This window comes from Leuciscus leuciscus, assembly GCF_965113295.1.
Source record: "Leuciscus leuciscus genome assembly, chromosome: 9".
Taxonomy (NCBI): Eukaryota; Metazoa; Chordata; class Actinopteri; order Cypriniformes; family Leuciscidae; genus Leuciscus; species Leuciscus leuciscus.
Window position 1 is genome coordinate 17,220,202 of NC_138733.1, and position 14,621 is coordinate 17,234,822.

At 37.7% G+C, this 14,621-nt stretch overlaps 1 protein-coding gene across 1 annotated transcript in view; it reads right to left on the reverse strand.

Moving 5' to 3' along the window:
* The window catches only part of zbtb16b (zinc finger and BTB domain containing 16b), a 50,819-nt gene that overhangs the window by 10,220 nt on the left and 25,978 nt on the right, over positions 1-14,621 (reverse strand). The window contains exon 5 of the mRNA XM_082179599.1: positions 1,582-1,752. Coding sequence (XP_082035725.1) covers positions 1,582-1,752 — 171 coding nt within the window. The remainder of the gene's footprint in view (positions 1-1,581; positions 1,753-14,621) is intronic.

Here is a 14,621-nt window from a genome sequence, read left to right on the forward strand (position 1 = left end):
ACAGAAATTATCCATAATCCTCCATTTATCCATAATTAAACACATAAAAACAGAAAGAAATGAGAAAACTGATTTGATTTTGAAGAAGAAAGAATTTAGTGATGTCCTGAGACTACATTTGTTTAATCAAGTGCACCTGAGACCTAGATAAGTCTCCTTAGTTTTGAAAGTGCAACCTTTAAAAAAAAAAAAAGTCCTCTGACATTCAATTTTGTGAACAGCTATTGATCGCTTATCATACTCTTGATATGTGGTATAAAACACAAGAAAATCAGAATTAATTACGCTTAGCACAGTTTATGCACAGTTCTGTATGCTGTTTAAAAATGCTGCAATTCAAGTAAAGAAAAACAGATTTTTCTTGGTGAAATAGCTATAGTAGTTGACATTTACTCAGACTCCGTTAGGAGTGTCGAAATGTCCTTTCAGATGTTGTTCTGGAAAAACCATGTACCCGGCGGTCTTTGGCGAGATGGAGCGCATACTTAATGCCTCTTTAAAAAAACAACCTCGCTTCATTTCTGGCCTGTCTTATCAAAAATTTACATGTTGAGTCTAGACTTCAACTGTCTCTGACAATCTTACTGGTATTTCAGGTCAGACAGAGAGAGCGAAAGCAAGAGAAAGATGCACTCTTGCAAGCAAATGGATTAGGTCCATTTTGTGCTCTTTCTGTTCACTGTTAAACCTTACAGATCTGCTCGTTGTTTTGAAGGAAAGAACTGTATAAATCTGTTTATAGTCTGTTCTAACTAAATTTAATGGATGTTGATTTATATTTACTGAGTTTCTAACTAATGTTTGGAGGAGCATATTTATATTCATATATTGCAATCCTACCTGTTGCAATGACAAGAGTTTCTCAACGCTTCTCACTACCTCATTATAATTCAATTACAATTTTTGTTGTCAATTTCGGGTCATTTGATAATGTAGAATGGTAAAAAAAATGGAGGGGTTTGACTTAAGCATCAAGTTACCCTGAAGGAAACTGTTGAGAGAAAGGGGGATGTGAGGTAGAGTGAGAGACAAAAGGCTGTCAGAAAACAGTCTAAGCCTCAGATGGGCCGCCCACAGACTGTAGGGAGATAAAGTTTTGTTTACAATTTCCATTGCTGGAAGAAGTCACTGGATGATAAAGTTCGATATGTTCTTGGCATTGAATCTTTATTCAAAAGATAGGTTTGACATACTAGCCATTATTAGAGTAAGTTTTCACTCAGTTTGTTGCATAACGGTCATGATAGCATTGCCTTTAGTGTTAGCATTTACTTTTTTTGTTGTTGCAGAAATTAAGCTGCTTCCTGCCAAGGTGGGTGGTTGGTTCTTGGGCATAAATGTGATAACATGTACCTGACTCTGTCGATACTCACCTGGCTTGTCTGAGGACAAGTAAGAGGTTTATATAACCTTAGCAAGACTATATGAACATGCTCCTTCTGAACTCTTTTTAAAACTTTGCCACATCTCAGCTAGTGGCTCGCTTGCCCTTTTCTGCATTGCACAGAGGTGTGAAGTTATTAATGTGCTTTTAGATGACTCAGATATCGGCGGTGTGAGTGATGTTCAGGTAAAGCTCACCTGTGTGCGAGCGGAGATGGCGTTTGAGCGCCGTGTGGCTCGGGAAAGTGCGTTCACACTCGCTGCAGATGTAGCTGCGCATGCCGGCGTGAATCTCCATGTGCTGCTGCAAAGCCTTCTGGGTCTGGAAACGCTTCCCACACAGAAGACAAAACACTGCCATATCTGAGCCTTAAGAAAAAAGACAAAACAAGAGGGGGTTTAGGAGTAATGCAGAGAATGCAGAATTTGGACTTCATCCATTTTGTAGCTAAGTACAATGTGGCAAAATGAATGAATAAGTCTATATGTTTCGTAATGGATGGGGTAAAAGAGACTTAGACGTATTGCCTTAGTTTCTCTTCTCTCCACAACAGAAACAGTGCTTTCAGTATCTATGGCCAATCAATAATGTATCTTTCAAGTAAAGCTGTCCCTAATTTAAAATCTTTGTGAATGCCCAGTGGTGGGTTCGTGAACAGCAGGCTGGGATTGACTTCTCACTCAATCAATCAGCATTTACGAAAGAGCTCAGAGTAAAAAAAAAAAAAATGCATTAGTGCTTCAGACACATAAAAATGAACCTCTACACTTCACTGACAGCTCGTCTGTAATGCGAGTTTTGTGTAAATGTACTCAGACAAGTTACCCGATGTCTGCTATTTCCATTCTTTAAAAGTTTAAGGGCCGACATTGATTACGAAGGGCCATTTAGGGGCCGGGAGTGGATATTCACCCATGAAAACTTTTTTGTCTAATGTCAAAGATCTAAAAGTAGAACGTTTTTAAACAAAGAAGAAATATGAAAAAAAAATTAAATGTTAAAGAACCATTTCAGATTCTGCACTTTTTCTAGGTAATCAAATAAAATAAAATAAAATGTAATGTCATTGATCAGGAACAAAATAAAATAAATGGTTTTATTACAAATATTTATTCATATTTAATATTATTAGAAATTCATGAACATTTTTCAGGTCAGTTGTCCTCTCAGACTGTTATGCTGAAAACAAAAGTTCTTTTGGAAGCCACTGTAGCTCCGAGGCTCACAAAAAAAAAGCAGAAGAAAAACATTCAAGGCAAATCTCGCTGTGAATACTGCAAAAACACAAATGATGACACATTCTTGAGCTTCATTATATCAGACACATAACAGATATTTGTGTTGTCAGCCCTTTTCAGAAAAAGAAAGGAAAAAAAAACGAGGCAATCCAGCACAGGCATAAATATACGAGGTGACTGTGGTAAAGAAAAAGAAAGCATGAGGGGAAGAGAGAGAGGGAGCTTAGCTTCACTACTGTTTAATGTCTTTAGGAATAATTTACCTCTACAACTCCAACTATTTATACCATCACTCAGTTCCACTGAGAGCATCCCCTGCTTCTATTTTTCCTCATTCTTCTCTCCTTCTGTCTCCCTCGTTCGTCTGTGTCTAGCTCCCAGCAGAGCTTTAATGGTTCTGAAGTGGCTGACAGAGTAGCTTAAGCCGAGTGAATAGGGCTGTTAATGGAGCCAGCTCCTCTCTCAGAGTGAGTGTCAGAGACTCGGCTCTCCTCAGCAGCTGCTGTTAGTGGCGCTCCAGAGCTGCCCATTACCCACAGTACACCTCACTGAGGCATACAACAGCAGAAAGAGGTGTGTCACCAGCTACTCCTGCAAAAAATGTGTTTCCTAACACAAAGGGCAAAATATAGAATTTAAGAATCGTCTCCCTTTCAATTCAGTTGGAATATGAATTGCAGTGCTGACAAGCTACAAGGTACTGAATTGGATCTTGTGACAATGAAGACTGGAGTAATTATGCTGAAAATGTAACTTTGCCATCACAGGAATAAATTACAGTTAAACATATATTCAAATGTTAAACAGCTATTTTGAATTGTAATAATATTTTACAATATTACTGTTTGTTTCTGTATTTTGATCAAATAAATGAATGCAGCTTTTGTGAGACACCTCTTTAAATAATAATAATAATCAAGTATTCCAGAATTCAATCTGGGTAATAATTCATGAAACAATTTTTATATCTCTGTCTTAATATTTTTAAATAAAAAACATAAGCTTAGTAAAACATATAATTAAGACAAATATATTGAATGGTCTCACATGACACATGGGCTATCATCAGAGATGAAGAAGAGATGGAATAGAGAGGAAAAGTTGAATTTGGGTGGTTTGGCTCATTGTATGGTATGCATAAGTGGGGTCAAACATCAGGAGCGCAGGAGGCAGATGTGGGAATAAAATAATCTCCAGAAAGGATTGAGTTAAGATGCTTCTTAAATAAATAAAATGTAAATCATATCACAAACAGTGAAAACATGTTTAATTTTGTTTGCCATGATGATAGGGTGTTCTGGATGGTTGTCAGGGTGTTGCTAGGTGGTTATTTTTTGGCCAGTCACCAAGCTTTAATATGATATTTTGGTCCATAGACATGGTTCAGATCACTCTTTCACGTAATTCTATATTGGAAATGTTGCCAGTTTGCCGAAAAATGAATTCAAATGCTCCAAGATGAGTTAGTTTAATACTTAGGGTTAACCTTAAACATGTACAATTGTAATGGTGATGCAAGCAAACACCAATAATGGAAGAAAAACTCGAGCAAACCATCTATTAATCATTTGGCTTAAACATGGAGCTTTTTTCTGTGGTGTCTAGGATATTCCTTTAGCCCTGCTTATATAGAATTAATGAAGATACACTCTCTTGAAGATAACACATTAATCATAAAAGCATGCTTTAAAAATTCATACATAGTACCGGGTCATATTTCACATGCAGAGCCAGAGCCATCTTCACATCACACCTGCACTTTAATGTCAAAACTTCGTTTAAACAGATTAAACGGCGTTATCCAGCGTAGAACATCTTCGCCTCTTAAAACGAAAATACACAAGAAGCCGAGACCGCCTGTTCTGGCCCATATCATTTACAATGGAGAGAGAGGCTGCTTGCATCTCGCCGATTCGTACAAATCCCCTTTAATCAGATATGAGAGGAACAGAGACGAGGAGCGCGGGGGGAGGACGAGCATTAGTAAACACGAGGCTGTTCGGTGCCTTCATTGGCATTCGAGTGGGGTTAGAGTGCTGCATTTAAAATGCTGCCTGATGAGGACTACAAAATCAAACCATTTGTTACCACTATTGAGGAGCCTGCAGGCAACAGGCAATTAAATTGGAATTAGCGCAGGGAGATCAGATACAGATGATTCACACACAGAGAGGGGGGGAGCTGTCAAAGCCGGAGTTTCATTTCGTTTGGAGGGGACAAATACTTCAAGAGTAAATACATTTATCCCTCTGGCTTGCAAGCTCACCAGCCGCAGTGAATATAACTCTGCCATGATTCTGAACTGAATGCGATTTACTAACATGGATTGCAAATACAAGAAACAAACAAGCGTCTCAAGAACAGGATAAACACATCATCCTTGGAATGACTCTCTTGGCTCCAAATGAACGCTGCAGTGTAGCATTTTTACGCCAAATGCAAAAATAATGTCCCCTCTCTAGCACAGTTCGGCCTAAACCAGTCTAGTATTCCTGGTATTGGCATTCCCATCATTTCAATGGCAGTTGCTATACAGATCCAGAAGTATGTGACCAGATTTCTGACGTCTTTACTTTATGGACACTCATTGACAGATGACTCTATATTAGAACCCCTTACTACAGAAGTATATATATATATACTTGTTATTTTATTTTTTTAAGATAATTACGTATCCGAAAACCGAAATGCAGGACTGTTATTAAACCCTAACCCTTCTGCCTGAATGACAAAGTGATAACTAAATCATTATATTTCATTTTAAACAGCATGTCTTCCATAACATATTAAAATGATATTATAATAATGTAATACTAATAAATATTTATATTTATATTTATTCAAGCTTTCAAAAGTTTGTGGATGGTAATATATAAATTATTAAATAAATGCTTTAAATAAATTTAAAAAACAGTAAAAACAGTAATATTGTGAAATTTAATTACAATATAAATAGTTGTTTTAATAATGTAATTTATTCCTGTGATGTCAGAGCTGAATTTTCAGCATCATTACTCTAGTCTTTAGTGTCACATGATCTTTCAGAAATCAGTCTAATATGCTGATTTCATGCTTAAGAAACATTTCTTATTATTATCAATGTTGAAAACAGTTGTGCTGCTTAATATTTTTGTTGAGTTCGTGATGCATTTTTTTCTGGATTATTCGATGAATTACAGAAAAGTTCAAAAGATTTTAATTTAATAATTTTTTTGCAACATTATAAATGTCTTCTTTTCTGTCTCTTTTAATTAATTAAATGCATTCTTGCTAAACAAAATAATGAATTTCCCATTTTTTACTGGCCTCAAACATTTGAATGGTAGCATATGTGATATCTAATAATTCAGCTTACAATGCTACGTGTCAAGCCGTAACTCTTGTAATTTCTGGGCTGTCATGTAAAAAGTAATTGATGTATTTTAAAATAAATCAGATTTAAAATATATAGAAATGATGGCAGAAAACTAGAAATCTCCAACACCAATCAGTTTCTAATGTACCTTGCTGTGTGCATCCCGTATTCATGTGATCATTCGTCTGTCATTACCCCCCACCCCCCCACCCCACCCCACACACCCACACACCCACACACCCACACACACACACACACACACACACACACTTTCTCAAGGATTTCATTTACAAACGACAAACCGCTGACCGCTCGTACTTGTTAATAATCGTTAGGACAGGGAAAAAAGCCCTGTGTGACTCTACAAACAGTTGTGCCTAAAGCCCCTCACTGGAATGCATTGTACCTACTGGTATAATTTATTCGGCAGGCCATCTGGACAGTGAGGGGACAATCAGGCTTAGAGTATGAATGACCCGCTCTATTGTTTCCACGTCCACAGGTCCACCTCTTACTCGGCTAATCTGTGTGACTCTGGCTTTTAAAGCACACTGCTGCTGAGGTGGCTTTTCCACAGCACAAAAGACTCTCAGCGGTCCCTCATTAAGACACGACCGCCGGATTGTGTCTTACCTTTTTCTGCTGTCAGAGGTGCCCGGTTAATCATTAAAGAGTTGAATCGCACACAATTACTGGACAATTAATAAATAGCTGGAGGAAAACGATCTGAATATTGACGAGAGAGAATTGCATGGAAATACCTGCAGGACCACATTACAGTTCACTCTGCCTGAATGGGAATATGCTTCACATGTGGTTTATGATCAATAAAGTTGAATGAAAGAATGAAAGTTGAAAAATCTTGAATGTGTGTGTGATTCAGCGAATGGAGCTAAACTGAAGAGGTTTGAGAAAGAGAAAGAAAACAAAAACAGGTGGTATAGGCCGGGAACTATATAAACATACAAAGAAACAATCATAACCTTGTTTAATGTAAAGGTGAAAGAACCTCCTAAAATCCATTACAGAGGTAAAGGTCTCTGAAGGTCTCTTAGACAGAGAGGTTTAGAAAAAAAACATTTGTATAGAGAGAGAGAGAAAGAGAGAAATGTACAGCACTATAGAATGCCAGTATTCATTCAGAACAAGCCTCTCCTTTCACAACACTTAATGATGGTCAGAGAACAGTAAAAGGTGCCGGCAGGAGTTTCAAACCTGTGAGGTTTTCAAACATTTTGGTTTATACACTTTGAAAGAAGGGTGATCAGTGTAGGCCTCAACTCTAAGGATCTTTTCAGCTGGATGATCTTGGTTTAGTTTTTTTTACTTGCCCTGCCAACAATTCACTGGCTTTACAACAAAAATTACACTTACATTTTTATAAAATAACAACACATTATAGAAACAAATGCACAAGATCAACAAATGCACTGTAAGAATGTCAGGGCGAGTGACAGACGCATTGACTGTCTTGAAACTCTCTCACTCTGGCCCAGGCTGAAATGTATGAAAACATCAAGCTAAAAAAAATCCTCTAATATTTTTTATGCATTTATTTGTTTTGTATGATGGCATATATATTAAGGAATGCTTCTCTGTTTTGTTTAAGAGGTGGCATTTGTTACGTGTCACGGACCCGAGGCCAGCAGGGGGCGCACTCTGTAACAACAACTCGTGACGCAGAAGGAATCCTCAAATGACCCCATCCCACAGCACGGTTCACATACATAAACCCGTAGCTGTGAGTCACGCTTCTGTCTGAACCATCTTAATGAGCAACATTTATACATTTTTGCAACTGACCTCATTACTGTTTCTGTCTAATGAGAATCAAGAATGCTTTATATTGCTCTCCACATTAAGACAGAATTTAATGATATTACAGGATGATTTACATACAGCATTTTAACACTATGGCTAATTAAAGAAGTACATCAAATATAAAACTACTGGAGTGGATAATGCAGCCTATTTAACTACAGAGGAGTGTACAAAAGGCCATATGTATTTGTCTTTTATCAGACTAAAAATCAATACACCTCAAAGCTGATGTATTGACACAACCGACTGTTTCTCACCCCTAATTTGATCGTCCTGCCAATTAAGCCTTGTTTTAAAAGTTGCATGAGATCGTTTCAGAGAACGGTAGAAAATTAATTCCTAATTGACAAGCTGCCTCCCCCATTTTTCCCAGGCTGAAGAGGGACGGCAGCTGAAGGGAAACTCTTCTCCGGCCCCTCACTGTACAATAGAGAGTGGATTTGCCTTTCACACTGGTCAGTTGACCCCTTGACATCCGATGACTACAAAGTTCTGAATTAGAATAAAGGCCAAAGACTTAATCCAATTCCCACAGTGCTAGTAAGCAGAGTGCGAGAACACCCAACTTTTCTTGGAATCAGGAGCAGGTTTTCTAGGAAGAGGAAGGAATTTAAAACTCTGCTATCGGAAAAATTCAGTCCTCAAATACAATTCCAAGAGAAACGGCGTGTTGAATGTATGAAGTGACACTGATGAAACTAATTCTGAAAATCACATTCCATATCAGGACAACAACACATTGGCGGATCTTATGAAACCTTTTAATGACATGGACAGTATTTCATCTGTATTTCAAGTCACAGTTTGCAATCCTTTCATGACAATTAAGTACATATGACTCCAAATGTACTGTAATGCAAAATGTACTTAATTTTATCATTATTATATATTGGCCCCTAATTTAAGTAGTATCAAACACTGCATTATTATTATTATAGTATAGCATTAGTAATAGTAAAAGTAATAATACTACTTATTAAGTTTATAATATTAGTAATAATGTTTTTATTATTTATAACAATAACTATAATAATAATTTTTACTTTTTTAATATGAAATAAATTGCATACATAAATCATGGTAATATTTGTTTACTGCCTAAAATAATTGTATTACTGCAATATATAAATCTAATGAGAATAATGGGAATTAAATGAAGACTTTTTACACAGAAATAATCTATTTGAGTCTAATGTGACCTGGATATTTCCTTGACAGAACAAAAAGGAAATGCTCCTTTAGTGGGTTATTTCATGAAGGCACATGACAAAAAAGTGCATTCTTTTCTAAGTCAGTGAATAGAAAGCATCTTCACAGCAATGTTTGCTAAAAAAGGCCACTGTGAGAAGGAGATGTAAACATGACAGTTATGCAAACAGGCACAACAAATACATCTAATCTCTTTATCTCAGAACAAACTGGGTAGATTCACCTGTTCTGGGCTAATTCAGTGAACAGTAGGTTCTTTCTGATAAAGACACAGAGACATATTGTGAAATCCTGTTTCTTTTGTAGCCATTAGGAAGGAGTCTGGTTGGTTTTTGAGAGTGAGACAGATAAACAGACAATATCAGAGTGAAAAAGGATGAATCTCAGGTATCTATATCAAGATGGATCAGTGAAATATTAATTTTAATATAACTTGAAAATGAGACTTAAGATGATTCATTACGCAAAAATCAAATACCCACGTCTCCAAGCAACTAGAAGAGAGTTGAAGTGTTTCAGGATAATCCCAGCATTCACAAACAAGTCACTTCTTTTTGTTTTCCCAGCCCTCAGTCTATCAAAAAAAATTCCCACACTGAGAATCAGCCTATTTACATTGTAAACGACACAAAAAGACAGCAATTTATTTAATTCAGCTCTTCTTAAAGGTCTCTGCAAACATCTCCAGAATCTAATTACATACTAACTACTTCATCTACTAGCACTAACTTTTGAATAGAGACACAGACGATATTGAAATCCTGCTGCTCTGACTCTCTCGGCTTGTGGAATCTCACGGAGAGAGGAATCACAGCCGGAGCGATGCACGTGAATATGTGCTTTTCCAAACAATGAGCGACTTAGGAAAAAACTGTGGACACCCCGTGATGCCAGTAGCATTTCATTCTGCCTCCTGACGGGCAGAAAGAACTTCATCTCCTTTCATTGAAGTTATAGGACAATAGGAATTAGTCACTGTGTGATGAAGAGGCATGCTGGGAAATCTGCAGCACCACTGAGACAATCAGTCTTATCTGAGCCGTTGGGGGGGTGCAACCTGTTTAGCTGGTCATCGTGATTTTGCCAAGTAAGTGCTCCTGGGTCAACATATATTGTTGTTCCTGGAACAACATTCCTGTCTGAAAATGTAGTCCTAACCCTACCCCTAAACCTAACCCAACCCATAAAATGTCCCTAAAATCATGGGGAAATGAAATTGGAATAACACTGATGTAGAAGCACCTAACCCTGGTTGTAAGCCTAAATTTGACATGAACTGTAAACTTTTCTCTCAAATATGATTGGTTGATTGGAATATTGTTCCAGAATCAACAAAGATATTGATCCAGGAACATGCTGAACTTGGTGAAATCCCCTGTTTGGTTACAGCCGGGTCATGGTAGAAAGAAGGTGGTCTGTATCAATGAAAATACCATCAATATTAGCACAAAGTCTGTTTTTTTAAGTTTACTAAGGCCACATAAAAATGTGACAACTTTAGCGTCGTTTTGGTGTCTCACGGCACTAAACAAGAAAGAAATATGACTTGGATATTTAAATTGTTTGGTCTTTTATGGAATTGTTGAGTCAGTAAGTCAGAGAACTGAAGAACTGAATCAGTCTGATTAACAAACAAATCATTCAGGGTTTGTGAACTATATCAACTGATTCATTGAAAAGACTCAACTAAGAAGAATGATTTGACAAATGACAAAAACATTTTAGACAATAATCAATCAAAAATGACAGAGGCCCGCACATGACAAACAGAAAAATATATTTATGGTGGTCACAGATTAAGATTTCGTTCCCTCATTTTAGGTAAATCGTGGCCATGTTGAAGTGATTTGTTCCCAAATCAATAAATTGAGGGAACAAATTATTAAGTCGTTATTATTAAATCAAATTCCTCATTTGTGGCCACAATATCTTGCTTTTTCCCCTCAGATGTCGTGCTGCTTTCAGACTGCTTTGATTCTTGTGTTCTCGGACTCAGTGATTCGCTCTTATCTTCCCACAAAGCTACCATATTACTTCAGAAGAGTTGGAAAATAATGTATTTTATGGCTCTTTTGTGCCCTATATGAAGGTTAAAAGCTCCAGTCTCCATTGATTTTCATTACATGGAAAAGAGCGACCAGGATATTCTTCAAAAATTCACATTTCATATTTTTCGAAAGAAAGAAGGTCATATATGTTTTAAATGACCCGTGGTGTGCACCTGTCCGAGGAGAAAACACGCGTTATCATATGAAGCCGCTGTAAACGATTCCTTTCAAATGTATCAGAGGCACATGAGCTCAAAAGTATTTGACTAAATATAACCCAGTCATTCCAGATTGCTCTGTGGGGATGACTTTGACACATCAACTATACCTCAGATGACCCCTGAAATTCAATCGGCTGCAAAGTGAGAGACAGACGGGCCAATCTAGCAAAGTAAGGAACGGTCTGCTTAATAATTAACGCAACAAGAGATACATTGCTCTTGTTTAACCACTGTTTATTCTGTGGGCCAGATCGCTGAAGTCACAACGTGTTCCCGGTGAGTAATTCTCAGTGTGCCCTCGCCCTCACTGTAGATGCAAGTCACTTCCTGTGCAGCGAGATGAGCGTGATGGAAGAGTTTTAGGAAATCTGACGTCATAAGCACATAAGACAGATGGACGAGCGGTCGCCCCTTAGGCCAAAATCGTTTAAAGGCAAATCGCTTCTATTCCGGTCTCAAATAAAACCCCTTTAATAACATTTTTATTTCTGCTCTGCGAAGGATGCGATAAAGCGCTTCTCCGTCGGGAGGGGAGAAGAGGAAAAGAAAGCTGTGATGTGCTGGCCTGCTTTTCCAGCCTGCCCGCCAGTGTATCGGTCCAGAGACACAAGTGAGTTTTATTTTAGGAGGCTTTTAAGTAGGTCAGCTCTCTAGTAGGTCTCGTCTATGACAGCACAGCGGCTGAGTGTAAACAACAGCACATGATGTTGTTTGTCTCTCGCTCTGTCCTGGCACCAAATGCCACCAGCTTCCCCCCTTCAGCCGGCCCCTGTCCCACGGGTCTCACACAATCCTCTTTTCCATTTGCAACCCTAAAAACCTCAAAGAAGCAGGCCGTTCACCTCTGACATTCTCACATATGCTGGCATTTGAGGACAAATGTCCTGCTTAAAGGCTGACTCAGAATTAACACTCAAATGCATGTAAAAACAGGCTATTAAAAATAATGTTACTCACCAGTTGGCTTCTTTGTGCAAAGAGGAACTGACAAGAGTGATTCAAATCAAAGACATACAAACAAGCTTATATAAAAAAAATAGGGATGCACAATATTTCAGTTCTATAAAGGTTTTCTGCATATATTAGATATTATTTTTATTTATTGTATTGTACTATTTTCACCTTTAAATTATATTTAGCTGTAATCTAATGAGCAGAGTTAATCCAGAATTTAATGACAGCATTAAATGTCAAAATATATATCCATTTTTATGCTGTAGATATTTTTTTTTAAGTATTAAGAAAATAGTATAAAATGCTATTATTGGAGACTTAGTATTTATTGGCAATAAAATATATTTTTAAAAAGAATGAAAAGGATCAGTATTGACTCCCCATTCATTTATTTATTACATTAGTGGTTATAATTAACCATTATAAGTTTTTAGATGTTTGTTTTTTAATTTTCTTCATGTGGCAATACATCCTCGTACTGTGCCATCAAAACAAAATATAAGGGAAAGAAATGGACACAACAGAACACAGGGATCTAGAGACACATTTTCACTTCACAACTGAACTACTTTTAATCATGTTATTGATTTGATAAAAATCTTTTTTGGAGAGGACAGTCAAAGGGAGAGAGGAAATGATAGGGGAGGAGAGAGGCGCAAAGGACCACGAGTCGGGACGCAAACTTGGGTCTCCTGAAGCGCTGTTTCGCTATATTTTAGAGCGCTGCCCACAAGGAAAACAGTTTCATGGCCAGTAAAAACCACTTCTGGTTGGTCTTAATGCATTGAAAAGAAATGGCTGCTTCAAATGGAAACAAGGTCCTAGTTTTTCTTTACCGTTTGGATCTTCATATAGGAAGGCTATCTTGGCTCCATGGCGTATTTAACATTTAAAATGTAAAATTCTAACTTGGTTAAATCCAGAAAATGTATGCAAGTGATGAAAACATCTCTCACTTCAGTAAGTGGTGGCTGGTGCCCAGCAGTAAAAAGGTTTTTTAAAATGGATGAGCTATGTCCTCCCCTCCTCTTGACTAAATGTGCTGCCAAACTGAAACAGAGAGCGGGATGTTTACAAGTTTGGGAGAGAAGGTATAAAATTCTGGGCATCATTAACACCACCTCTATGTCGACATGCATTAAGAATTTATACAGTGTGTGCCACAGCGAGTTACAGTTACATGCCAACGTTTTAGAGAGGGTTATCGTCTTTCTCCCTGTGGAACACAGGCGACAGATATTGCACCCTCATTGTAGTAGCATCGATGTACGTTACTGTAAAAAATAATAGAAACTTACTGATTCTGATCCATCAGAAATTCAGAGATTTTATGAGCTGGCTGCCATGGAAACATTTAGCACCTCAAATCCACGCAGATGACAAAAGTATGGCACCTTGTTTTAATTAGGACTCAACCTTTATATAGACTCAACATGTGGATCATTAGCCCCATGAAACGCTTTTATACCCAGAGAGCAAATTAATTAGTGCAGTCTGGAATACCTGTGACAGACTGTATCCTCTGATGGCAGTCTGATATGCCAATAAGTAACAAAGGTACAGGTGGAAATGATGGTTATACAAGGTATAGAGATTAGAGTGCTGTTATTGGACTAAAGGCCCCCCGAAAGTGTTTGGACACCTAAGGCCCTGAATCAGGCCCTGACGCCCCCTACGCTGTTGGGAGCAGCGTTTAAATGAATGTGTAAATATGCGATGCACGCTTTCCTCTCAATAACAAAATAAACACAACAAAAATCACAGCATCAATGTCATGTCATGTTTACTTATATGGCACTTTATACATTAGATTGCTTTAAAGCAAGCCGCTTCAGTATTACATAAAAAGAAAGTGTCAGTACCTTTTTCAAAAAGAAACTTCAGTTTCTACCATAAAGCAGCTCTCCAGTGTGTTCATGTGTTTTACTTGTGTACACAGAAGAATTGATTAAAGAGGGCGGAGCCTCAGAGCCACACCGACCTATTACGTAATCGCCATGGACCAATGTTATTCGAAGGCATTTAACAGATAGAGCTAACTTTTCCGGAAAGTTTACTGTTATGGAGTCAATATAGGGCCATATATATCTGCAAAATAAAACAATGTTTTGCAAACAAAAAAATATGTTTTGCAAAAAAAATATATGTTTTGCAAATAAAAATAGAATATTGAGAATTTTTTTTGCTTTAGTGGTTTGCACATTGACTTTGCAACACATATTTCCCTTTGCGCCGTTCCTTTAAATCCGCGTTTCAGTCATCCGTGCCTCTGCGGCGCAAGCTTTCCTTTGCGCTTCATTTTTCTTTGCGCCTCGCTTTGTGTCCCTGATTTGACGTGGGGGGAGGGGTCAAGAGGTTGGGGTGTGTACAAGGGACGAAGGCGCGTCCCTC